This window comes from Phocoena phocoena, chromosome 8 (genome assembly GCF_963924675.1).
Source record: "Phocoena phocoena chromosome 8, mPhoPho1.1, whole genome shotgun sequence".
NCBI lineage: Eukaryota > Metazoa > Chordata > Mammalia > Artiodactyla > Phocoenidae > Phocoena > Phocoena phocoena.
In genome coordinates this window covers 98,365,557-98,392,447 of record NC_089226.1, presented here as the reverse complement: position 1 = coordinate 98,392,447, position 26,891 = coordinate 98,365,557, and the positions used below count along the sequence as shown (strand labels likewise).

Below are 26,891 nucleotides of genomic sequence, written 5' to 3'. Positions count from 1 at the left end.
AACTGAGAAAGGGATTTGATACTTTATTGGCTAACCTAGCTGTCGCTTTTTCTACCTTGTGTCATATTATTGAATATACGACTGTGGTGAACGGAGGTAGGAGGAGAATTTAATAAAGGTAGGTAATACTTCCGGAAAGTTCTCAGAAGGCGCCGGAAGTAGTTACCGGAAGCGGGTAGGCAGGGCCCGAGGCAATCCAATGGTAAGAGGCTCCTGGAGGAAGGGGGCAGTACCCCGGGAAAAGATTGACCAATGAAAGTCGTTAACGCCAGACACCGGGACAGCGCCGGGGCAGAGGGGACGATGGAGAATTTCACGGCGCTGTTCGGGGCTCAGGCTGACCCACCACCGCCCCCAACCGCACTCGGCTTCGGAGCTGGAAAACCTCCACCCCCACCGCCTCCTCCTCCGGGTGGAGGGCCCGGCCCCGCCCCGCCTCCAACCGCTGCCTCGGCCCCTTCCGGCGCTGACAAGTCAGCGGCAGGTTGTGGCCCCTTCTACCTAATGCGGGAACTGCCAGGTGAGTTCGAGGCCTGGCCAAAGCTAGCCAGTCAGATCATAACGAGGAGGGAATGGGCGTGCCTCTCAGCCGGCTGGCGGAGGTGAGGGGTGAAGTAGGCAACGCGTGTGGGGATTCCAGAGCTGTATGTCGGAGCGGACTCTGAGACTCTGAGGATTCACAAGCAAAGGGATGATATGAATTCTTGGGATGGATTGGGAATGAGAAGAGTGGATATCCGTGACCACCTTTCACGCTCTATCGTGCCCCTGTCCCTGACAGTGGTTTATGGCTCCCTAAAAATTATCCAGAGTTTGAGTTTGCAACTTGAGAGTTCAGATTTAATATCCTTGCGAACTTAGTTTCAAATCTGCCTCAAACTTCCTGTTGGTTTGGGGCGTGTTGCCTTCCTTCCTAATCTGGGCCTCGGCGTTTCCTCATCTGTTGGAAGTGATTAGAATTTTTTCTAATAAATTCATTTATTTAATTGATTTATTTTAATTATTTTGGGCTGCGTTGGGTTTTCGTTGCTGCGCGCGGTCTTTCTCTAGTTGCGGCGAGCGAGGGCTACTCTTCGTTGCGGTGCGCGGGCTTCTCATTGCGGTGGTTTCTCTGGTTGCGGAGCACAGGCTCTAGGTGCGTGGGCTTCAGTAGTTGTGGCTCGCGGGCTTTAGAGCTCAGGCTCAGTAGTTGTGGCGCACGGGCTTAGTTGCTCCGCAGCATGTGGGATCTTCCCGGACCAGGGCTCGAACCCATATCCCCTGCGTTGGCAGGCGGATTCTTAACCACTGGACCACCAGGGAGATCCTCAAAAGCCATTCTGGATGTGTTAAGTCTCCAGGATGCCTTTTAGTTCATCCCAAGTCCTACTGCTACATCAAGAGCTGAGGGAAATAATAATGAATATTGTTACAGACTTTGAGGTTCACAGTGCAGTTATTTATATTATAGTATTTAATACTTAAATAGTCTCTTGAGATAGGCATTGTTATCTGCATTTTATAGTTGAAAAAACTGAAGCAAGGACTTCCCTGCTGGTCCAGTGGTTAAGAATCTGCCTTCCAATGCAGGGGATGCAGGTTCAATCCCTGGTCGGGGAACTAAGATCCCACATGCTGCAGGGCAACTAAGTCCACGCGCCGCAATTACTGAGGCCCCGCGCACCTCAACGAAGATCCCGCCTGCCGCAACTAAGACCCGACGCAGCCAAATAAATATTTTTTAAATCTTAAAAAAAAAACCCTGAAGCATAGCGAGGTTGACTTGACTTTAGTTAATTAGTGGTTGATGTCTACCAGCAGTTTCTTTAACCTTAACCTGTTCTGATTGTACCTATTTACATCAATCACTTGATAGATATTGACTATCCGTTCTGGGCAAACACTGGGTGTGTAAAAAGGGAGCATGTGATGAGAAGGGAAGAGAGATCAGTAAGCCTGGTCCTTGCTTTTAAGCAGCTAATTTTACTTAAGGATGAAAAGTATGTTGTTTAAAGATAAAGTAGCGACTGTTATTTCTTGTCAGGATCAATGTCATTATTTTCTGGTCATACCTCACATACAACTACTAAGAACTGCATAATGGTTTTCAAAATGTGTTTCTTGTTCAACATGACAGCAAGAATAAGTTGTCACTTTAGCTGGACTTTGAAGAATTCATACTGGTGAGGAAAATTAGGAAGAATTTTCCTATAATTAGGTCAATTTTTCTAAAAGAAATTTTCTAAAAGGAAACAATACGAGGGGTATTTTTTTTTTTCAGGAGATGATGGATACCCGTTTGGATGGATCAGAAATTTTACATAGGGGAGTAGCAGTTGGTCAGGCCCCAAAGCTAAGTTACAGTAAGATGTGTTTAACCGTGAGTGACAGTCAAAAGGATTTGAGCTTTTTCCTGAGGAATAGGAGACCATTGAGATATTTGAACTGAGTACTGCTTCTAAAGATATCTGGAGAATGTGGGTGCCATGTACTAGAATAAAGGAACCGTGAGTGAGGTGGGGAAGATTTGGAGTTAAAAAAAAATTAAATCTGCAGTGAATTAACTAAGACAATGTTGGAAAAGGAAGGTTAGTTGTCGGGAGAGGAAACTGAAGAAGAGAGATTTATAAGTCATCTTCATAGAACTGATGGGCAAAACAGAAAGTTGGATGGACTCTTAAAGAATTTACAAAAAAGCACAGAGTGCCTTTTCACCTGAGCCTTGAGAATAATCATCTGGAAGGAGAGCTGACAGAGGGCAAAAAAATCAGGATACTCTTAACGGCAGGAAGCAGTGCTGAGTTATGAGAAGTACGGGGGCACTGAGTCTCCTTCCATTACCATGCACCACTCTTCTGAGATATTTGGCTTGGGAAGACAAAGGAAAGGAATAACGTAAGGCCTGAAGGTGGGGAGGAAAAATACATTGTTCATTTAATGTGTGCTGAGCAGCAGTGGTACGAATGAACAAGGCATTTTCTCTGCCCTCAGTGGGCTCATAGCTCAGAACCTGAGTTTTATCAAGTGAATGATTATAAACAAGTCACTTTTGTCATTTGTACCCTGAGTGTTCATCGTAACTATACATGAAATTGTAGGCTAGATATTTCTACCCTCGCCACTGGACCCTAGTTAAATTACTCATAAGTTTGTATTCTTTCAAAAAAGCCAGCCGTGAAATATTTATACTAATAAAGCCTTCCATTTATATAATACTTTATACTTTTCAATATTTCATTTGAACCTTAAAAAAAATTGTGTAATTAAGGTAGCTTTTACTCCATTCCATAGATAAGCGGAAACTGAGACATAGAGGACGGCTAGGATTAGAAGTCTAGTTGCCCAGCTTCTAATCAAACATTTCTTTCTTCTAGGCAAAGCTATCATATTTGGTATTATTAGGAGACTAAAGATGGTGGTAACAAAAGTTATGTAGCAGTAGCTAGAAAAATCTCCTGGTCTTCTCTGAAGGTGATTAGTGTTTCTTGCTAGTTTAAAAAAAAAAAAAAAAAAAAAGGAAGCAAGACACTCAAGCCACTGGGTCATATTTGACCCTAAGTTCGGTTGTAGCAGAGCTGTGAGCTTGTATTATTCTGGTCACGGCCAAAAGTATAATTTCTCATTAGTACATTTATGAAACACAGAACAGTGCTTAACACAGAGTATAAGCACCGTGTAAGTTATTACTCTGGTTAGTCCGAGTGTATCCTTCATTGGGTTAAAGCAGTTTCCACTGCTGCCCTATTTGGATCTTTGCCTATTTTTTCTCCTTCTCATTCCAACCTACCATTCTATAGTATTGTATTTTTAGTGTTTATTGTATGTTATTTACTTTTGCTATTTCTTACTTTTAAAATAAAGTTATTTATTTATTTATTTTTGGCTGCGTTGGGTCTTCGTTACTGCGCGTGGGCTTTTCTCTAGTTGTGGTGAGCGGGGCTACTCTTCGTTGCGGTGCGCAGGCTTCTCATTGCAGTGGCTTCTCTTGTTGTGGAGCACGGGCTCTAGGTGTGCAGGCTCCAGTAGTTGTGGTGCATGGGTTTAGTTGCTCCGCAGCATGTGGGATCTTCCTGGACCAGGGATCGAACCCATGTCTCCTGCTCATTAGCAGGCGGATTCTTAACTACTGCGCCACCAGGGAAGCCCTACTTTTGCTATTTCTTACTTTAAAAATAACTTTTTAAATTATTATTATTTTTTTGGTAATTCTCACTTAAAAGATTACTTTCCCTTCTGGGGCAATGACTTAAAAAAAAATTCTCTCCTCTTGGTACTAATTTTTCTTCTTATTATTCTCCCTGTATCTTCTAGGCAGCACAGAGCTGACAGGCAGCACTAATCTGATCACACACTACAACCTGGAACATGCCTATAACAAATTCTGTGGGAAGAAAGTGAAGGAGAAGCTAAGTAACTTCCTGCCTGACCTGCCAGGGATGATTGATCTGCCTGGTTCCCATGACAACAGCAGCCTCCGCTCCCTCATTGAGAAGCCCCCTATTCTTGGTGGCTCCTTTAATCCTATCACAGGGACCATGCTGGCTGGCTTCCGCCTCCACACAGGCCCGGTGAGTCCCCTCATGGGGAGGCCTGAGAGACACGGAGGTGGTTTTTCTGTCTACCTCTGTTCCTTCATAACTTACTGAGCAGAACAGATGATGGGAGCAGGGGATTCCCTCCCTCTACTCACCTGGACCTTCCTTTGGTTCCTTCAGTTGCCAGAGCAGTGTCGTCTGATGCATATTCAGCCTCCCAAGAAGAAGAATAAGCAGAAGCACAAACAGAGCCGTACCCAGGATCCGGTCCCCCCAGGTAAGAAGTGGTTCTCTTCAAAGCCGGAAAACCGGACATTCTGAATCTGTTTTGACCTTCCTCAGTTAAAAACCCAGTCAAATTCCTTATGAGCCCTGGACTCCCAGATGCTCCTTAAAGAAGAAATTGACATAATGTGGGTCTCCTGGGCAAGTAGGACCTTGGGGCAGGAGCTTAAGCAGTGCCTCCAAAACGGCGGTGGAGAATTTTGAGCTCGACAGGTGATAGGCTCCTCGTCTCTCCTACAGAAACACCATCTGATTCAGATCACAAGAAGAAGAAAAAGAAAAAAGAAGAGGATCCTGAACGGAAACGGAAGAAGAAAGAGAAGAAGAAAAAGAAGGTATGGGAGCGGCTGGTGTCTGCAGCCCGGTGAGTTTTCCCGTCTTACTCATCCTAGGTGGAGTCCGGCTCTCTTACTCTTGCTCACTTTTCTTCCCCAGAACCGGCACAGCCCCGACCACCCAGGCGTGGGCAGCTCTCAGGCCAGCAGCAGCAGCAGCCTCCGCTAGCAGGACCAGGGGACTCTGCCAGGAGGACCTTCCTGTTGTACTGAACCCGCTGACAAAGCTGCCTTGCAGGCTCTTGGCCACCGCCTTGGGAGCATCCCCTGCCGCTGGGACAGAAGCCAGCTCCTGCTGTGCTCAGTTAAGATGAACGCACTGTAAGAGAGAAGGGCTCTGCTTTCGTAAGCCTCAGCCCAGTTTGCTTTCTCATGGACATCTCTTCCTCTCCCAGGAAGCTTCCTTTTCATCTCTTTTGTGCCATTTGTCTGATTTAGGACTTTATCTGATTTTTTAGGATTTTTATTTTCTTAAAATTGCATTTATCAAACTGGCTGAAGTGTGGCTGCCTGTTAAGAGGTAAGTGCCTTTCTATGAGAGTCAGGGTTTAAGCCAAGGCATGCTAAGATCTGAGGGGATTTGGGTCTTGTATTACATTATCTCATCAGCAGGCAGGGAAACAACCAAAATGAGATTGGGGAACATGGTCCAAAGGCGAGGCAGAGCTTGCTAATACCTTTCCACAGCAGGCACATAGCACTCTGCCTGTAATGTTGAGAACCAGTAACCTGGATGATCTTCAGGCTCTGTCTCAAGGAGTGGATTCGCTTAGGTCTCAGCTGTGTTCTGGGTCAGTTTTGTGTTGAAACAGAGTAGCCAACGGAAAAAGCACCCACAGTCACCAACATATTTCAGCAAGGTTGCTTCTTGGTCAAGCCTATCATTTTTTGAAATAAACCTGGCAAGCAAAGGTAAATGCTTCTCTTTATAATAAGAACTTTTGACCTGCCTCATTCCTTAAGACAATGAAACTACTTGGCCGATGTGAAAACATTTCTAAGACAGAAAAAAAAAAAAAAGGTAGCCTAAACTAGCAAAATGTAAAATAAATCCCTTCAGTCTTTGCAGCAGGCCAGATAACCAGAAACATCCATGAGAAAACAAGCTAATGTAATCTGACTTTAAGCTCAGTTTGACACAGAACAGTTAAAATCTGCTGCAGTGAGCCAAGACTGTTCACCTTGATCAGCAGGTGGAAAACCACTCATTCAGCTCGTTTTAACTAGGATCTCAGAGCAAGAGTTTAAATACTTAAGTTATGGACAGTGAAAATAAAGGGTTCTGGCCAGTTTTCTGAGATTTAGTATCTGATGGTGCTTTTTTAAGATTAGGGCACAGCCTTTTGCTTTTGACCAACGGAAGAGACAGTATGAGATGTCAGACTGCCACCCATATATCCCTCTAGCCTATCTGCCTTTAACAGGCTTTCATACTGTGATCATCCACTGGCTCACCTCTGACTACATCCAAAATGAGCTTTATTTTCCAGAGACAAAATTCTGTATTAAGGAACAACTGTGGCAAAAGTCAAGAGCTCTCTTAAGCTTTGGAATGACAAGTTTTGGTGGTTCCAGAAGACCTTTTTCTGAAACATCTAAATCACTGAAATAAAAACAGGACCTCTCGTTTTAAGTGGTTATTTTCACTACAGTCCTGCTTAAAGTTGGACCAGGACCTCTAGAGACGCTTATGCGGTTTTCCTTGTAACTAACTTCCCATCAGAGATCATTCACCCTGCCTTAACCACAGAAAATAACACAAGTCAGGGGGAGCTGGTTAGATCAGGATTTCTTTTTATTCCTTGTTGGTTTAAAATGGCTAATCAGAATAAAAAATAAAAGGGCTTCTGTTTAGAGGCTGGGGTCTCCCCTACTTAAAGGTTAGAACCCAGGTATCCCCTCTACCCAGCACCATACTGAGGTGGGCTGAGGGGTAACCCCCAAGGGACAACTGGAGGGGCCTAGGCCTGCCACTCCTTCTCTCTATCCCGTTTTTGGCATGTGATGAGAAATATTGCTTTTTGGATTCTTCTCTCCCGGCCTTGAATTTAAAAATAATGTCAACCGTGTGAGTTGGGGGAAGGCTTTGAGGGGCCAGTTGAAGAAGCCCACCATAATCCCTCTCCCCCAAGAAGGGGGGATTATCCAGTATTGTTTCTGGAGCTCAGCCAAGCTCTTGTCCTGATCTCCCCACCACCACCACCAAAGTCATGGGGCTGCGACCCCTTCCCTGGGGGAAACTAAGTGCCAGTGAGCCTAGAAAACAAACTCTCCTCTCCAGGTCCTTCCCTCCTCTGACCAGAACCCCACCCAGACGCGCCTCTCCCTGGGTTTCTTTCCTGGTCACTTAGCACCAACAACAGGGGGTGCTATTTCCTTAGATGGTAACTGGGACAAAGAGAGGGAACCACGGGGGAAAGGAAGACTTCAATCCATGTCTCCCCTCTTTTCCTGCTGGTCTGAGGAATAAGAAGAGTAAAATCCCCCTCCTTATACATATCCCTCCCTCATTTTCCCATCCCAGGATAGATATATAATTTCTTTGATATTTATTTTATATATATATATATATATATATATATATATATATATATATATAGTGTACACACACACCTGGTAACGCAGAAGAGGAAAAAAATAGAATCCGTAACAATAATAAAAAAAATTATTTCTGGTTTAAAAATGATCTGGTTCCCTCCAGGCGAGCAATTGCACAAATGTCCACTGAGTCTGGTCCAGGGCTTAAGGAAGGGGAAGGTCTTAAAAGGTGAAGGGGGTTGCTACCCCAGTCTCAGGGCCCCAACTCTCCAACTCCCCAACCCCACTGCATTTTATAAAATGTCCTCATCCTCTTGGAATCGGTTGTTTAAAAAATGTCCATGCAGGGGAGGGGAGCCCCTTGAGGAAAGGAAGGTGGCCACCTGGGGCCCTTTGGTGTAGGCGCAGAGGTGTGGGGGAGGGGAGCTGCCCAAAGCTCACACCGAAATCTCATAGGTGGTGCCACCCACCCCTGACACCTTCTTGACTCCTCCCCTTGTGGGGCTACTGAGAGGTGGCTGGCCTGGGCCAGGGGAGGCTGAGCCTATATTCTTGGGCTGCCCGTTGGTTTTGCTGTAGGCGGTCTTGAGCTGTACTTCATCTCTGGGAAGAAAAGAAGAGAGAGGTGTCAGAAGTGGGACACACAGCACCGAAAAGGGAGGTAGTTTAAAAAGTTAAGAGAAAAAAATATGCTTTCTACATATATACTTTCTTACACAAAGATTCCCTTTTATTTTACTGCCCTGCTTACAAGCAGCCTGATTCCCTCTCTCCTCTACTTACTCCTTTCACTCTCAGGCAAATAAATTACTTTTTAGGAAGACAGGACTAAGAAAAAAGTATTAATCCTCAGTCTCTTAACAGGAATAGCCCATGAAGGCAGCTGGAGTAAGAGTGAAAATGAAGGGCTATCTTACAAGCATGATAACCCTGGGTCCACTTGTACTAAAATGTACAGGTGAAGCCCTGATACCTTTTGCAGGGCACTACGCTACTTTTAAGTCCATTGGGGGCCAGGATGGACTAATACTTACTTGGGTGTCAGTAATGGCTGCAAGGCCACTTCCTCTGTCTCAGAGACACCAGATGGGGCTTTTTGGCTGCTGTAAGACATAGATCGGCCCACGTAGGGGGCAGTTGGGCCTGGTTCAGGGGACCCTAGTCCCCGGCCCCTTAGCCCATCTGGCTTGCCAAAACGGGGGACAGCTGGGCGTCCCAGTGGAGTCTTGCCCAAGGGTGATCTCTTCGAATCATCTGAGGAGGAACTAGTACGAGGGGCGTGGCCTGAGCCTGGTGTTGACTGGATGCCTGAGTCCCCCAAGCCTGGTTCTTCCTCACGGCCTGGGAGTGGGGGTGACTGGCGTAGCAGCTTCTCTCGTTCCTGGAGGGAGGCCACGATATGGCGCGACAGATTGTCGTACCGGACTGGTGAGGGCTCTCGGTGCATTGGGCCGGTTGGCACCAAACGTGGGTGCCTCTCGGCTTCCCGCTGCTGGGCCAGCCGGGCTGACAGGAAGGGAGAGGTGTAGCCTAAAGGTGGGTCTGGCTCAGGCCCTGCCTGCACGGACTCAAAATCAGGGCTGTCTGAAGGAGTGAGCAGACTGTCGTAAGATAGGCTTCCATTACGTGTCTGGTTGGCCAAGCTCTTATAGGAGGTGGAGGTTGTGCCCTCTGAACGAATGGACTGCAACTGGCCCAGCTCAAAGCCTGTGCCCTGGGCTGACTTGAGGCTGGAGGAGCGTGAGCCACTGGACAGTGGATCAAAGTGAAAACTTTTGCCAAAGGTGGGAGAACGGAAGCTCTCTGGCTCCAAGCTCGGCTCTGAACGGTAGCTGGGATGACGGCTGCTCTCCGCAATTGAGGTTGGCTCCTTCAAGCTGTCCCCACGACTCAACTGAGGGAGAAAAGCAAAGCAGGTTCTTAGTGCTCCCCCTCTTGTCCCCTCTTGGGACAGTAGGCCCCAGAGCCCAAAGAGGCAGTCAAAAACAGTATTTGCTATGTGCCAGCAATATGCTTAGAATTTTCACATGCATTATCCTGTTTAACCCCTAAAGTAAATCTGTAAGTAGGAACAAATAATATCTCATTTTAAGATGCAGGAAATGGGGCTTAGAGAGTTTAAGGAACTTCTCTGTGATGGCACAACTGGGTTTTGAACTCAGATCTGATGCTGTAATCAATGCTTTTATCTATTATGCTACCGTGACCTCTCCTGGATGAAGGACAAACTGTCAACGCTATTACTAAGCCAACAATTAGTAAAATGCCTTTGGTTTTCTTCTCTTCCCTCTGCTTCTTCCTCCCCTTCTCCCAGTCTTCTTTTTCCCAGAACAGCTGGCATACATGACAACCCTACTTCTCAGAGAGTACTCAGTACCTTGGCGCTGGAAGAATGAGGCATGGCGGCTGATGTACTGCTGCTACTGTAGCCTGGCCGGTACTTGTACATGGTAGGGGTGGGGGGGCTGTCCTTGCCCAAGAGGCTGCTCTCTGTAGGAAAAAAAAGGCCCAGGGGGCACCACTTTACAAGCTGTTCTCTTAACCTGGCTAGAGTTCCTTAAAGTACAGGGGGAGAACAAGGTAGGAAAAGATATACCAAGCAAAGGAACATAATGATTTTGCTGAAACCAAGACTACAGACTCATACCAGCCCAGAACACAGAGTGAGTGAATGTACCAAACAGATCCCAGAATGTTCTCTGGTCTGTCCGGATGCTGAGAGTACACACAGACACACAGAGATGTCCAACTCACTGCCAATAGCTAACTGTTATGTCATCCCCTTTCTCCCGGCTGTCCAAAGAAGTGGTTCAAGTACCACTTGCTGGGTTTTCTCAGTCACAACACAAGCATTATCTCCCAGCCCTTGCCTGTGTCATCTCCACAGCTAACAAATAATAACATTCTCACTCCTGCTTCTGCCCTTACCCTCATTAGTAGCCAGGCTGAGGTGTGTCCGTAGCCCCGTGTAACGGCTCAGGTCCGGCTTAGGAGGGGGTGGAGGTTCAGCATCTGCAGACTGGCTTTCCGTTATCTCCAAGCTTCCTTTAGACTGGATACATGAGGGAAAATCAGATTTGGAGAACTGAGCGTTAGGGCAACTCAAAGTATGAAACTGGTGTAAGAGGGGCACTGGGGAGTCATCACATACTTCTGAACTGGAAATGGAAGACAGGACACAAGATCAGTTTGGGGATGGTTTTGGAGAAAGAAAAGCTTTCAACAAGGGTTTCATTCTGTCACTTATTTGTTTATTTTCACCAACATCTACTTGTTGAGCTCCTACCATCTATAAACTGCTGTGTTAAGTCCTATGAAGACATGCAAATGAATGGACTAAATTTCTACTGTCAGTGAACTTACAATCTAATGGGAAAAAGAAGATATGTGTTTAAGTAACTTTAACACAAATCAGAAAGTGATAAATACTATAAGAGAGATGTAAACAAAGCAAGTTTCCATCTCTTTGCCATGGGTGAGACCCCCCAAATTACCTAGCTTTACTTCTCTAAATTCCTCACCTTAGTTCTCCTCAGCTCTCCCTGGATGCCATTGTCCATGATCTTCACAGTTATCTGCCCATCTGACACTTCTGGCCGAAGGAAGGGTGGTCTGATTACAATTGTCTTCTCTTTCTTTGGTCTCCCCAAATACCTGAGTGTCAAGAGTGAGAGGGCTTTCATTCATTCATTCATTCAAAAATATCTAATGGTTGCCTACCTTGTGTAGAGCAGTTTTACAAATACAAGAAACAGTCCTACCAGGCCAGGGAAAAGATCAGCATTGAACTGAGTTCTTTGATTCTATGAAGAACAAGAACAGCAGCAAGACCAGGCCTATGGGCAGATACGCCTAGCTCAAGGCACTCAAGTAAATCTCATCCTCAGTTCTCCAAAGAGAGTAACATAATATCTGAAGAATACAACTGAACTCACAGGGTCCATTAAAGGATGGTATGCCTCTCCCTTGTAGGCACTTCTCATTCTAAGAGAACCCTCCCTAAAAGGCAGCCAGAACAAACCCAAAGAAGACAAAAGTGTTGACCAAGGGTGAACACTAGAGCAAAGGGGTAGGTGTACCTGGGTGCTGGGGAACTGCAGAGTACACGGCTGACATTGTTACAGCAGCCATTAGTGAAGGGGTTCACACCTCCCCGGAATTTACCCGTAACCTAGAGGGAGGGAAGAAGGACCAGATCAGTCAAAAAATGCGACCTTGACCTCCAAAAGCCAAAACACAAATCAATGACAAATTATTGTGCACCCACTATCTGGGAGATATAAAAATGAGTAAAATACAGTCCTACCATGAAGAAGCATAAGCTGAGAATGGGAACTCCAGAGTCAGGGTCATCAGTTCAAATTCTGGGTCCACTTCATGGTAGCTATCTGACCCTAATCATCAGTTTTCTTATGTAAAATGGGGATAAATAGCTCTCTAAATATTGAAAACTAAGATAACATAACGTAAGAATGAACAAGTACGGTTAGCTATTGTTATGGGCACAAAAATAATTGTTTTCCTTTAAGCAGGACTATAAGCTTCTTGAGGGCTGGCCCAGGTCTTTTACTGTTTCTATTACCTCAGAGCCTAAATCGACCAGTATACAGCAGACATTCTATAATGTTTGTTAACTAAGAAATGGCCCATTCTCATGCTTACATGAGGACCTGGACACCTCATCATAAAAAGTATACACTAACGAGAGGGTCCAGAGACACGTGCCCTGCTCTTCAGGGATCTCCCATCACTTCTCCCCATACCTGTTCATTGGTTGTGCGTCCCCTAGCCACCAGCACCACGTGAAATCCCGTGAGGCCAGCTACAGGGATGAAGAATAAGCCAGCCACACACATCACTGCCATTCTGAAGCCAGACAATCAAGGAGAGCAGAGCAACGTGATCTCGCCTTCCCCAGCCCGTGCTGTAGCCATCTTCCCTTTGACCCTCACTGCCACAGGACTCAACTTTCTACATTCTTCCCCCTCCCACTCCTGCAACCCACAGGCCTTGAAGGATACGTGACAGCCGTGCGGACCCCTGAGAGTTCCTCCACGTGGTAGAGGACATAAAGGAGGCCAAAGCCAAACACGCCCATAATGTGGGCTGTCAGGGAGAGAAGGAAGAGGAAGAAATAACGGTAGTTCCGGCGGCCAATACAGTTGTTCACCCAGGGGCAGTGATGATCGAATTCCTAGGAGCAAAATGAGACAGACTGAGCGGCATCCTTGGACCACGGCACTAGATCATTTCTGTCAAGCAGAACAAACAGCAGAACTTAAGTGTTTCCTTTAATAATCTGTCATCATGTTCACCATTTAGTTACAAAATTTAAAAACAGTTCATGCAGTTTATCTTGCTCCATCAATCTATAAGGAAGACGTTCCAGAGGTTGATCAAAGGCCAAGGCCACCTCTCAGTTTATCCTATGTGACCAAGGAACTCTGAGAGGTACAAATGTCAGAGGCTTTACAGAAACATTAAGATTCATGAAAAAAGAGGCCCGGAAGAAAAATCTGGCAGGCAACTGCTTACAGCTAAGTAAAAACGCACTGAAAAAAGGGTTAAAAATAAAAGACAAGGAATGCAGAAGAAAGAAATATATTGTAAAGTTTGAATGCAAGAGCATGATGAAGTGGAAGGAATGGAGAACACTAAGCAGGTCAAATAACTGAAAAGATGAGCCGAGGGATGGAAGGCTGGAGCTATGACTAATGGTGCCGGGAAAGCCTATGCCTACCCACTTGGGCTCCCTCCTGTAACAGAGTATTTATGCTCTACCTCTCATGTGTACATCGTTGCTAACACTTTCTGCCAGAGCTAGAACACAGCCCAGGCAGTCAGACAGGGCTGCATTTTCATCCATGGCCAAGAATCCACTGGATTCAATTCTTATTCTGTGGGTAGGAAGAAGATAACTTAGGTTCAGCTAACCCCACCCAGAGTTCTTACCTCCACACAGTTGTCACAGACGCTGCAGTGGGAACATCGAGGAGGACGGTAGAAGCGGCAGGTGGCACACCATTTCATGCGCACCTGGATGCCCTTGATCTCCACTGTTTTGTAAAGGGGAGCTCTGAAGTCATCTTCCTTGTCTTCATCCTCTTCAGCTGTAGAGAGTAAAAGTTAATGAAAAAATGACTATGCTAGAACTGTGTATTAGGCACTAGGGATGCAGTGGTATTTAAAATATGGCCTCTGCCTTCGAGGAATTCACAGTCTAATGGTGAGAGAGACTAGGAACTAGTAACTAATACGGTGAGATCAGCTCTATATACAACACTATGGAAACGCAGATGAGGAAGCAATTTATCCTACACTGGGAAACGAGGTTTAAGAATATGACTCAGAGGTGGCTCTGATATGCATATGCTGCTATTCTTGGTTTACATACTATATTTCAAAAGAAAGAGACACTTTATATATCAAAGTACATCTATAATGAGTTTGTGTAACAGTTCAGTATCTACAAGTACATGACTGAACTACAACAATCCGAAAGAGGAAGGGAAGAACTAACATCAACCTTTTTTCCACACACACACACCCTTGCCCAAAAGATCTTCCCCTAGTTCCCTATATACATTTCAGGACTGTTTCTTGGTTGCAGACATTCTCTTTACCTGAATGCCCTTTCAATTTTCAGCTATCAGAAACTCACCACCCCACTTCAAAACTTAAAGGACATCATTTGCCTTCTCATCTATAGTGTGCAATTTTCATTTTTTATTATTAATCTAAAAAAAAATACCCGTGAGAAGGAAAAATTAACTAAGTGATGGTATAGGAATTAGAAGTTTTCACATGTACTGACTTAGGGAAATGCTAACAATGTAACTAAGTGAAAAAGTACAAGGTAAAGAACTGTACAAACAAAAAGATCCCATTTTGAAAACAAATAAAAACACACATATATATGCTACAGATTTATGGTATATACAAATAAATACTGTATGTATAAATCTTCACAATATTGATTGGAAGGAAATATACCACAATGTAACTAACAGTAGTTATCTCCGGGCTGGGAAATTATAGGTGATATTTATCTTTTTTATACTTTCTATATAATGAATATTCACTACTTATTAAAATCTTTTTTAAAAAAAGTTTTTTAAAGGAAAAAAATTCAAGTGCTACTTACATTGAAATACCTGATTCTTCCACACTATCATGTATCAGAAGTGAGCTTTCTCTTCTTAAAGTACTACAGTTCTTTGATTACTCTTTAAAGTTACCACAGTGTATTTATTTATGTAAACGTCTTCTCTATCTTCCCTTCAAGACCGAGCTATTTGACCATCATAATAATCATTCCAAATGACCATATCATAATAATCAATAAATATTTGATAAATGAACATTAAACACTCATTAAAATAGCCTTCCTTGGCTTTAGGGACTCAAAGCACCTTTTGTTAATCTACGCTTTGAAACAAAAGTCACCATGCACAGTGACACAGGCTTTGTGAGCACAGTGAATTTCAGAAAAACCTCTTCTCACTGAAGTTGCTATCGCAATCCCACCTGCCTCACTCTTACAAGGTAACTTCACATTTGAGAGAAAAATGAGATGTCATCAGTAACAACCATCATCAATTCTCTTTCTATCTCTTATTCCACTAATGCTGGTTGGTCCTCACTCTCACCTCCTATTCCAGAAACAGCCTACTTCTGTAAGCATAACCCTTCCAACATGCAGAGGAAAGCATCTCCTTCTTCCAGATGGCCACTCTTCAATTACCCTCTTTCATCACCTCCTGCTTCTCTCTTTTCTGGTTCCACCTCCTCATGCTATCAACATGCTGAAGTCTTCTGTATCATTAAACAAACAAAACTCCTCCCTCTGCCCTAAGATATTCCATCTTCTGCCTTCTCTGCTTAACTTCCTGAAAGAATAATCTTAATACTCATTGACTCTGCTTCCTCATTTCCTATTCACTGCCTTCCAAACCATTATAGTTTTGGTAATTTAACTGTCTCTCTCCCGCATACATACATAAACACACTATTAAAACTATTCTTGTTGGGAATTCCCTGGCAGTCCACTGGTTAGGACTCAGTGCTTTCACTGCTGGGGCCTGGGTTCAATCCCTGGTCGGGGACTAAGATCCTACAAGCCATGTGGCCAAAAAAAAACAACAATGAAAACAAAACCAAAAAACAACTAGTCTTGTGTGTGTGTGGTTTTTTGTTTTGTTTTGGTTTTGTTTTTTTGGCCACACCACGCAGCACGCGGGATCTAATATTAGTTCTCCAACCAGGGACGAACCCATGCCCCCTGCAGTGGAAGCTCAGAGTCTTAACCACTGGAACACCAGGGATGTCTCAAACTATTCTTGTTAAGATCACTAATTTCTCAGACACTAAAACAATGGGCAGCTTTGAGTTTCCATACTACTGGACCTAATTTCTGATACTGCCAACCATCAGCTACTTCATGAACTTTCCTCAGTTCCCACTGTGTCCGGTTTGTCCTCTTCCTAACTTTCCTTGCTCAGTCCCTCTTCAGTGGCTCTTCAGCGGCTCCTCCTTCTCCTCATTTTTAAAATGTCAGTGCTGGTCAGGCTGACTTTCGTTCCTTCCTAATCTCATTCTACTTTCTCTAGACGATCTTACTCCTGTTGCTTCAAATACTACGTGGCTGAGGACTCTGCCATGAGTCTGACTACTCAACTGCCCGCTGGGTACCTACCTGAATGATCCATTAAGTATCTCAAATTCAACATGTCTAAGATGCTCTGTCTTCCCTCCAAACCCACTCAACAGTCCTATAACTTGGGTCTTGGTTTATAAAGAACCAGCATACAACCTATCTTTCAGGTTAGGAAACTTGGAACTACCCTAGACATTTCCTTCACCCTCTCACTCTCCCCTAGTAAGCAATTAGTAATGAAAAATTCTGCTGGGTCTACTAATAAAAAATCTGTAAATCCAGCTTTGAATTCAAGTTCTCATCTGGTCTGCATTATTGCAATAGCCTCCCAAAAGGTATCTGTACATTCTTATAAGAATTATTATTGTAAAAGAAAATGTGATCCTGTGATTCCCCCAATTAAAGACGTCTTGCTGTCCAAAGGAAGAATTATAATCTATTTAATTTAGCACATAAAGTCTTTTACACTTGGCTCTGGTTTACCTCTTGCCCCTTCTGGCCCCACCACGCATTCTAACTTCCACCCACTGAATTCTGCATTTCACAGCTACAATTCTGTATATGCCGCTTCCTCTTCCTAGAATGCCTTTCCCTTCCATCCTCTACTCGGTAAAGTCCTTCCTGCCTACCTTCAGCAGCATTTCCCCAATTTATCTGGGCAGATATAAGTGCCCTTTTCTAAGGTCTCAGAGAACCTTTCTCATGCTTCCGTTACAGTTTGTTATCACACTGTCACTCTCTAATTCATCTTAGATAGTATCAAAACTAGCAACAATGCCCAACCCATGTGCTCGAAATAAATTTCTGCTGAATGAGTAACTGAAAGTCAAAGAGTTGACCCAAAGTGGATCAGATGCCTAGAAGTTATGACATATATTCCTAAGATCCTGACTTGCTTTTCATCATTAGACTATAAAAGTATCCCAAAACCCAAGACTCCTAAGGCCCCAGACCAAATGTATAAATGTCCAAAAATCATTCTTTTTCAAAGGCAGTAAGATACTTCCAAGAGAGAGGAGGGAGATCTTACCTCGAGGGAAAATCCCTGGGTCCATGAAGGTGGCCATGCTGAAGTTGGCCAGCACAAAGAGAAAAACAATCGCATTGTAGATGGGCACTGCAGGTGACACGTAGAGGCTTAGTCCTGGACAGCTGCACAGATAATAAAGAAAGTGAGGGGCTGTCTCTAACACTTTGGACATCAACCACATAAAAAAACCTATAAAGATTCAGGGACTTCCCTGGTGGCGCAGTGGTTAAGACTCAACACTCCCAATGCAGGGGGCCTGGGTTCAATCCCTGGTCAGGGAACTAGATCCCACATGCACGCCGCAACTGAGAGTTCGCGTGCCACAACTAAGGAGCCGGCAAGCTGCAACTAAAGGCCCAGTGCAACCAAATAAATAAATAAATATTAAAAAAAAAAAAAGATTCAGTCCCCATACCTACATATAAATCTTGTGTGGTTCACCTTTTAAGTCTCAAATTATCTTTATCCTTCCCAACAAGTGGGTCTAGTTTCCCACAGAAATACTCATTTTAGGACTTCCGTAGTGGTCCGGTGGTTAAAAATCCGCCTGCCAATGCAGGGGACACACGGGTTCGATCCCTGGTCTGGGAAGATCCCACATGCCGTGGAGCAACTAAGCCCGTGTGCCACAACTACTGAGCCCGCGCTCCAGAGCCCACGCACCACAACTACGGAAGCCCGCCCGCTCTAGAGCCCACGCACCGCAACTACTGAAGTCCATGCACTCTGGGGCCCACAAGCTGCAACTACTGAGCCCACGCACCACAACTACTGAAGCCCGCGTGCCTAGAGCCTGTGCTCCGCAACTAGAGAAGCCACCGCAACGAGAAGCCCATGCACTACAATGAAAAGTAGACCCCACTCACTGCAACTAGAGGAAGCCTGCGCGCAGCTACAAAGACCCAGCGCAGCCCAAAATAAATAAGTAAATACTCATTTTTGATCAAGGTACAAGACTCATAACCCTTTGCACTAAAGTCTGTGTTCTTACCTCGTGGATCTTTGCACATGTTTTGGACTCTGTCCTTCCCTCCTTTTAACCAGGCACAAGAGCTAGGGACTAAGTATGTAACTGACACCAGCTGCATTCCCTTCTCTGGAACAGCCTGAGGCTTCTGGACCCCAGCCATGCCCCACTGACCTGCACATTCACCCAAAGCATGGGACACCACCTGCCTCTCTGGCGTCTCTTCCCTCCTCCCAGCTGGCTCTGAACTACTCTCAACTGCCTAAAGTCTCTCCAGACACATTATACATCAGATATTCCTGAGAATTTTATTCAACTAGAGGCTAGTTCTCAAGGTAAAGAAAAGGAAACCACTCACAGGTAAGGAAGGATACCAAGACACAGGACTAGACCCCGAGATGAATAAATGAAGCAGAAGAGTGGAGGAGAAAAAAAAGGGAAGCTATCAGACCAAAGCAGCCCCAAATCCTGCAGGAAAAAGAAACTGGCCACACATATCCAATATTCCACAGGGTTCAAATCAAGAGATATGCTTTAGGTAACTTTTCCTTGACAAAATAGTGACCTAGTCCAGGATTAAGCTCAGTTTCTGTCAGGATATATGTCTCAGGAATGCTGCAAGAGCTCTCCCTTTCTCTGAAGATGGCTCCTGGGAGCTGGAAGTGTCAAAAGAACATGTGATGTGCTGCTTGCTTGGTCAGTGGTATCAAACACCCTCCCTCCTGTCTCAGCTCAGGAAGAACTTCCCATAACAAGACAGTGGCTAAATACCCTAATCTGCTTTGTGGCTGAGAACTTAATCTCCAGAATTAGGCCAGCATCTGTCCTTGTTCCCTTTATCTAGACCAGCGGAAGGAAACGAAGAGTTCAGTGAAGGAAAGGAAGAAGGGGCCAGGAGAACAAGACAGCAACTGACTCCGGAGAATTAATCCACAGCAGTCCTGGATTCTGTTGAGAGGTTATCTGTCTCCATTAAAATAAAAAGCACAGGGCTTCCCTGGTGGCACAGTGGTTAAGAATCCACCTGCCAATTCAGGAGACACGGGTTTGAGCCCTGGTCCGGGAAGATCCCACATGCCGTGGAGCAACTAAGCCCGTGCGCCACAGCTACCGAGCCTGTGCTCTAGAGCCCGCAGCCCCTGCTCGCCGGAACTAGAAAGAGCCCACACGCAGCCACGAAGACACAGTGCAGCCAAAAATAAATAAATTTTAAATAATAAAAAGCACAGCCCTGAATAGTGATTCAGGACAATGCAAAAGAACTGAGCTCCTCAATGAAAAATAAACTAATGATAAGAAGTAAAACTGATTGTCACAAAGCATCTCACAAGTCTTTACCAGCACCGTCTATTTATTCAAATTCCATTTAGCCATTCATTAAAAAAAAAAAATTTAAGTAAGTATTTATGATGTGCCAGGCTTTTTAGATAGTAATTATCAATTAACTCTGCTTCTCTTTATGGGTCAGTACATAATTGGGAGACAAAATAATGAAGCTAGAGCGCAGGCAGTGATTTCAAGGAAAAAACAGACCTTCAGTCACAGCTCCAGTTTTATTCTACCAAAGTCTCCTATGGAAGCCTCCTCCTCTGGGGGTTCTTTCATTCAAAAAAGATGTCCCCATACCTTGGCAGGATCTGGGGTGGAATACAAGCAAGAAGGCAAGAGTCTTTACACAGCCCCACCCAAAGCCTGACCTCCTAGGCTCTTTAAGAGGGAGGGAGAGAAACTGAAAACCAGTCGTCCAGGTCAGAGCACCTCCCTAGTACTTAGCTGTCACTTCAATTTCCACCCAGGGAAGAGGAGAAAGGGTGACTCACTTGACTCCTACAGCCTGGGAAGATAATTAGAAGGGAAAAAGAAATGAAATCCTTAGAACACTCAGGTGTCCGTGATTTAAATGTCTCATTCCTAGAACTGGCTACGTGGCCTCTTGAGCTTCTGAAAAAATAAGGGTATTCTCCATCTCTGAGGGAAACTAAGGTGAATGAGAATGAGACATCAGTCCCCTTGCAGGCCCAGATGTCAGTCTTTCTGACCCCATTCTTCCTCCAGTTTCTGCATTTCCAAACAAAGCAAATCACTCCATTTCTTGGACAGCCTGCCAATGACCTGCCCCTAGATAATGAACTTTACCCCTACAACCTTCTTGATATCAACCCATCCCAGCTGAAGTGTGTAACTCTAGAATCAAGTTCCAATATCTGTTGCCAAAATAAAGCCTACCCTCACAGTGGCAGTATCTGGAAATGATGCAAATAACTCAACTTCACAGGCAACAGCCGCTCCTAGATTCAAGTCAAAGACCATTGCTTCCAACCTGAGCACTCTGAGGGAACATCACACCAAGGAGAGGCCTGTGAGATCAAAGCCTGCTCCCACTGTATCCCACATTCTGCCTGGCTCCGGGAGAGGCTTGCCATTGCTACAGAACTTCGCCAGATTCCTAAGTGACCACCCCAAGTGGCCCATCTGAATCTGTTGCCTTTGATGGATGGAGAGGAGGGCTGGGCTGAGGAGCTGCTGGGCTCGTCCTTAGCCGATGGCAATAATCACAGAGCTCCAAAGCAGAGGGAGTGGCCGTAGCCCAGAAGGCTGGCTGACTCACCGATGAGACTCCCAAACCTACACCATCCCAGGGAGAACAGGCTCTTCTGCCCATCCCTTTAGCACTCCGGTTTTCAAGGCCAAATAAAATTGGGAGAGTGGGTTTCAATACCCACACTCCTGCAAATCTGTTTCCTAGCCCTCTCTAACTCTGCCCATTATAAAAAATGGATAAGTTCCTGGTAAGAAAAATAAAGTAGGAGTCAAGAAGCTGTGGATTTTAACCCTGTCTTGATCAATGCTTTGCTATTGTAGCCTTAGGTAATTCACAGGAAAGTCTCCAAGCTTGTTAGGTCAGCTACCTAATACAGGTACGAGAATGAAGGAAACAGTGTCTTAAATGAGCCTAGAATTCTTTTTAAACCAGCTGGTTTAATACTGAGCATTCATGGGATAGAAGAAACAAAAAAAACCACATTATTAACTATCTCCATCATCATCAATTATCATTCCAGCTCCACCTTCATCGCTAACTCCACTTCCTCTCCTCTGAACTACTAGATCCAAGAACATTTAACAGCAGAGGCACTTCGCTCCTCAAGAACAGATCCATGCATTCCTCCCATGCCCAGCACATACTCTGACTATGTGTACGAACACTGTGACTAGTGTTCTTTGGTGATGAGACAAGGCTAGAATGAATATCCCACTTCTTGCCCCTGGGGATCCTCAAGATTCCACAGGAAAACAATCTCTCCCCTTCTAGTGGATAAATTTCTCGTAAGAGACTTGATTTGTCCTGTCTTACCAGACTTTCAAGCAGCTGAGTACAAGATATAGGACTTGGGCGCTTATTCCTAGTTGAGAAAACAACGTGGGGACGAAAAGAACAACCACTGCTCAATTAATGCCCTAAATCACGAGGCTGCTCCCACTCAAATCAGGTGCTAGCGCCTCTGCAGTCATGGAAAAAAAGGGCCAGAAGGGAGAGTCACTGAGGTTGCCCAACTCTGTGGATGAAATGCTTGAGAGGGGATAGAAGCAGAAACTGTAATGGAGAAAGCTCTTTCATGGACGGGACACTGGAAAGACCATCACGGATTTCTGGACAACCCTGACTCAGCCTTCCCACAGAGGATCACTTGCAGCGGAGACTTTACCCCCATGTCCTCCCCATCAATTTTATTTTATTTTAAGATTTGTTTTTTTGATGTGGACCATTTTTGAAGTCTTTATTGAATTTGTTACAATATTGTTTCTGTTTTATGTTTTAGTTTTTTGGTCACGAGGCATGTGGGATCTTAGCTCCCCAACCAGGGATCGAACCCGCACCCCCTGCATTGGAAGGCAAAGTCTTGACCACTGGACCACCAGGGAAGTCCCCACCTCATCAGTTTTAGAAACAGATATATGGGAAACTAGCTGACTTAACTCACAGCTCAAAGAGACCTGAGGGGATACAAGTCTGCGATTTATTTCAAATGGTATTGCCAGGAGCCCTAAGAAGGCCTCAGGGGTCCCCAGGAAGGCAAAGAGGAGAGATGCAGTGTCTGGGCCTCTATGCGCCAGCCTCACGTGAACCAGAGCAGCCCTACTCTGACATTTTAAATACTGGGGTTCCCCCAAAAGATCTCATTTGAGAAAAAAAAGGTCATATTGCTTAAATAAACTGCTCTAGGTCAACTTCCTCATTATACACAGAAGAAAGAGGTCCACAAAGGTTAACAGACTCTACCAAAATCAGCTTGCCCCAAACAGTGCTTATTCCTCTCACCTGGCACTGCCCCCTGCCAATCACAAAAGGAGACTAAACTAAGCCAGATGAGGGTCCAGGCCCATTATCTTAAATGCAGTGTCTGTTACCTAATGGGGACCAGGAGGGTTACTTTAGCAGACACTCTCCTTCCCAAATAGTGAAAAGGGAAAAGAATTAACACAGGTTCCCCAATAACTCCTGCCTAGTTTTAGTACTGGACAAACCCTATAAATGAGAGGGACGGGGACAAAGGGGGAGACCTCAACTGTTCTATTCGAGGTTCTCTGGGGCAGAAGAGGATCACCATTTTTTTGATGACGAAGCCCAACTGATAATTTCAGCTCATAGCCTTCCCTACCTGACAGAGAGACTCGGAGGGTAAATTGTTCCTAATTAGTGGAAGCCCACAGGCCTCCACTAATTATGTCTGCCAACTGAAAGGGCTCTTCCTCCTACTCCAGTCCTATAGGTCCTAAAGTAATTCTCACCTGGGGTTTATACTGATGTAAGAACAGACAGCTGTAGCCTAGAGAAGAGAACAGGAGGATGACAAAGTAGCTACAGGTTTAAGGCCCCAAATAGGAGCTGGTTCAAAAAGAGCCTTCCTCTTGTCTCTATTTGAAACCAGTAATTCTTTTTTAGGTGGTATATGGTTTTAAACATAGAACTGAACATCAAAAGGGACAGAACAGCTCTGGAGAACAGCGGCACCTCAGCCCAGGTGTAGACTTGCAGAGGAACTGCTATGGTCAGATGGCGAGGAAGAGATGAGAATTTCAGAGGTACCAAGAGCTAGGTAAGATAAACAGGGTACTTATGTCTCCCCAAAGTGGACAGGGGAAAGCCTAGGGAGGAAAAGACAGCCCAGAAACGTGTCCTGAGGAAACTGCCAGGGAGAACCCTAGCTAAGACTTAAGGCTCTTCTAACTTTGGGTTAGAGGCAGTAATTCCAAATAAGAATCAATACTGTCCTCCAAAATTCTTTGTCCTAGGGCTGAGAGACCATGCAATAAGGAGGGCCCCCTACTCTTCTAACATCAGGCAACGGGGAAGTAGGTTAAACAGCTTCAACTCTCAGTTGAGAAAATGTCTATGTCAGGACAACTCTTTGTGGCAGAACTGGTATAACCAGCCAAACACTTCAATGGTTCCAGATTAGCAAATTAAGAACAAGGTTTCTGCTTGTCCAAACTCAAGAATGGATGGGTTGAAAGAGAAACCACTTAGCCAGTTCCCCAAATTTCCTAACTTCCCGAAGGCTTTGCCTCTTAAAGGAAAACAGACCCTCCCCAATCAAGCAGGTCTAAGGGTGTCAAATTGGTGTTGTACTTATCCCTCCTGATACAGCACCACAACAGCTACAAAGATACTAAGATCCCATATAAATGTCCCTTGGTTAAAATGCTGATTCCACTCAGTGGTCATAAGAGCAGAAACCAAAACAAGTCTGACACTGAAGACTCACTCCTTATGGGTGGGAGTGGAATCCTTGAGGGTTTCAACAGGTACGCTCAGGCTGAAGAGCTGGGGGCCGAAGAATCTAGGACTTCTACTCTTTAGAGGAAGAGGTGGGAAGCAGGAGGATGCCCACACCTTAGATAAGAGATTCATTCTTTCCTTGTTTAAAAACTAAATGGGAAAACACCGTATTTACTTTACTTTTGCATTATTACTCTTTTGGCCAAACGACCCATAGTTTTTAGAATTCCTTCTGGCATCAGAAGCTCTGTTTGGGTGGAGGTGGCGGGTGCCCCTTCCCTCCTATCTCAGATTTAATTTCTGTCTGTACCCCAGCAACTCCTGCTCACTCATCCTTCAATGACTCCAAACTGCTTTTATTCCCTACCACGTCAATTCATTCTCTTCCTCTTGCCAGCAACCTCACACTGGCTCTAAACAGCACCCCACCATTAGGTCTGAGCCTGAATCACAGCAAAGTGAACTCCCCAGAAAATCTAGCATGCTCTGATTGTTCCAAGAGCTACAACCGGAACACTAACTCAATGACTCAACAGTTTAAGGCTCAGAAGCCTGGTACTTGTTAATTTATAAACAGGTAACGGCAAAGACGCTTGCCAGGTAGTCGACAGCTGAAATACCAGGGAAAAGGAAAAAGATGTAAATCACTCACGTCTCCTCCAGTAACAAGCAGACGAACAAAGGCCGAATATCCTAAGTGGGAAATCTTTCGACACCAACTGTTTTTCCTAATAGGACCAGGGAATGGGAGAAATGACTGTCATTCCCTTCAGCAGGAACTAACGTAAAGGAAGCCTTCTAGAACTCTCTTCCTAAGTAAAACTTGCCCTTTCCCAGTGGCCTTCACTTCTCCAGCCTTCGGCTCTTAAGAATACAGAGAAAACCATCTGATAACACTAAGAGCCAAGACCATCTTACTGGTATACCTTCGAAATCAACTCTGAAGTTCTCTAGTACTCCCAGTTCCCACAGTCTCAAATCTAAGCTTCAGATATCCTGGGGAAAAGCCACCACTTTTTGAAAAGCCTTTCATCTGGTCCAGTTCTCTCACAGAACTGACTGCTTAGGCTGCTTCAAGACTCTGGTGATTCCCTCCCATTTCCTTCCTAGTGCAGAATCATCTAACGATGAAACTGGGTAGGAAAATACGAAGACATCTGTGATTTCAAAGGAAGGGAGGCAGGGGAAAGTAGAGGAGTCAGCAGAGTAAAATTCCTAACAAGGTCGAGAGGGTAGGCCTGTTCTTACTCTTCTTGCCGCATCTCTGGGATCTGGATTTACCTGTATCAGACCTCAAACTCTCCCAGTCACTTGCCTTTGCAAGTAAGTAGCCAAACTCCAGAGGAAAAATACCCCCTCGCCCGCCTCCCATGGAGCTCCCCCACCCCCGCCCATACCACCACTGCGAGAAAACTCACGTAAAGGCAAAGAAGAGGGTCGTAGCTCCCACTAAGAAGATGGCGGCTGCCGAGACTGGAACATACTTGCTGGGTTTGAATCTCTTTCCAGACTCCGCGGGCATGTTGGAGCTCTGATGGAAGATCTGCCCTGCCGCATAGCCCAGGCCCACACAGCGGCAGAACAGACAAGAAAATGGGATGAGGGAGACAACGGCCAGAGGAGTACAGAAGGAAACCAGGGAAGCAGAAAATTTAGAATTATCACCCTTCCCCCTCCCAAATAAAACCAAAGGTCAAAAGATCTCAAAGGAAGGAAAGCACATGGGAGGGGGAAAGGTGATTCCAAATGATGAATAACCACCTCCCCAGAACAAGGCAGAAGGAGAGATTAAGAAACACAACTTGTACAGCTTAAAAACTGGAGACAAACAGTAGGCTGTACACATGAAAATGGCTGCAGGTAGAGAACATGGGCAGTCAGACAGATCACGGAACAGCTCATGGAGGGAGGCGAGTCTTCCGAAGGAAAGAAGGGGAGGATACCAGGGTAGGACGGAACACTTCAAGCAAGGAAAAATTCTTTGGAGGAGATACTACAGAACCTCCACGACTACCACACTTCCACAAGATGTGAGCAGCACCCAAAAGAGCTGTTTCTATTTCGATCCAAGAAGGAACCTGGCGCCCCTTCCAGCTTTAAAGAGAAGCCGTTTTTACTGCAGTCTTTGTCCCTTTCAGGCAGCTTTCTCAATGCCACCACTCCCACACCTTGACTTCAGGACCTGTAGTCTGGCAATGGTGGTTTAATTTTATTTACTTTCTCTTGATGGTTAAAGCTGGGCAGCAGCTGTTACAAGGTTGAGTTGTAAATCCTTTTCTTTGAAGGGGGAGGGAAAACAGAGAGAGAGCCCGAGCTCGTGCAAGCTTGCCTGTCTTCAGTCTCTTGTTACTCCCAAACCCTTTAAGGGCTCCTCTTCCTATGGAGTTCATGCAAAACTAAAGGGAAACATATAATCCCTGAAGCCATGTTCTTCCCAGTAAGCAAAATAAGATGAAGAAATCAATTCCACTCGATGATACTTTTAAAAGCTACTGTGGATGAAAGCAAAGTTCCAAAGAGGCCCCGGTCCCCAGGTTAGTCAATGCCTGATGTCTCCTCTTCAATCCTGGGCTTCCTGGACGCAGACTTCAACTGTTACAGTGCCTCACCTGGAGAAAAACAAGTATCTTCATCAGAGAAGTTTTTTCATGGCATTTTCATGGCATTTCTGAAGACCAGCAAGGCTAAAACCCCACAAGCTACTCTGTTAAAAAGTGCCTTCTGAAAGAAAGATGATTTTCTACTTTCTACTTCACTATGTGTATGTGGGAAAGGACTGAGAAC

At 45.0% G+C, this 26,891-nt stretch overlaps 2 protein-coding genes across 2 annotated transcripts; one reads left to right on the top strand and one right to left on the bottom strand.

The window, feature by feature from the left end:
* The first annotated feature begins 276 nt into the window (after positions 1 to 276).
* On the top strand, positions 277 to 5,625 carry MED19 (mediator complex subunit 19). The gene is made up of 5 exons (XM_065882649.1): positions 277 to 520; positions 4,291 to 4,547; positions 4,695 to 4,791; positions 5,040 to 5,134; positions 5,235 to 5,625. Exons 1-5 carry the CDS (start codon positions 304 to 306, stop codon positions 5,301 to 5,303), a joined length of 735 nt encoding a protein of 244 aa, XP_065738721.1. The 5' UTR covers positions 277 to 303; the 3' UTR covers positions 5,304 to 5,625.
* A 2,156-nt stretch (positions 5,626 to 7,781) lies between these two features.
* Positions 7,782 to 25,629, bottom strand: ZDHHC5 (zinc finger DHHC-type palmitoyltransferase 5). Its single transcript, XM_065882324.1, has 11 exons — positions 25,526 to 25,629; positions 17,359 to 17,480; positions 13,625 to 13,782; positions 12,694 to 12,866; positions 12,436 to 12,538; positions 11,752 to 11,843; positions 11,194 to 11,326; positions 10,601 to 10,724; positions 10,050 to 10,162; positions 8,707 to 9,566; positions 7,782 to 8,275 (listed from the first exon to the last, which is right to left on the bottom strand). Exons 1-11 carry the CDS (start codon positions 25,627 to 25,629, stop codon positions 8,110 to 8,112), a joined length of 2,148 nt encoding a protein of 715 aa, XP_065738396.1. The 3' UTR covers positions 7,782 to 8,109.
* Positions 25,630 to 26,891: the final 1,262 nt, after the last annotated feature.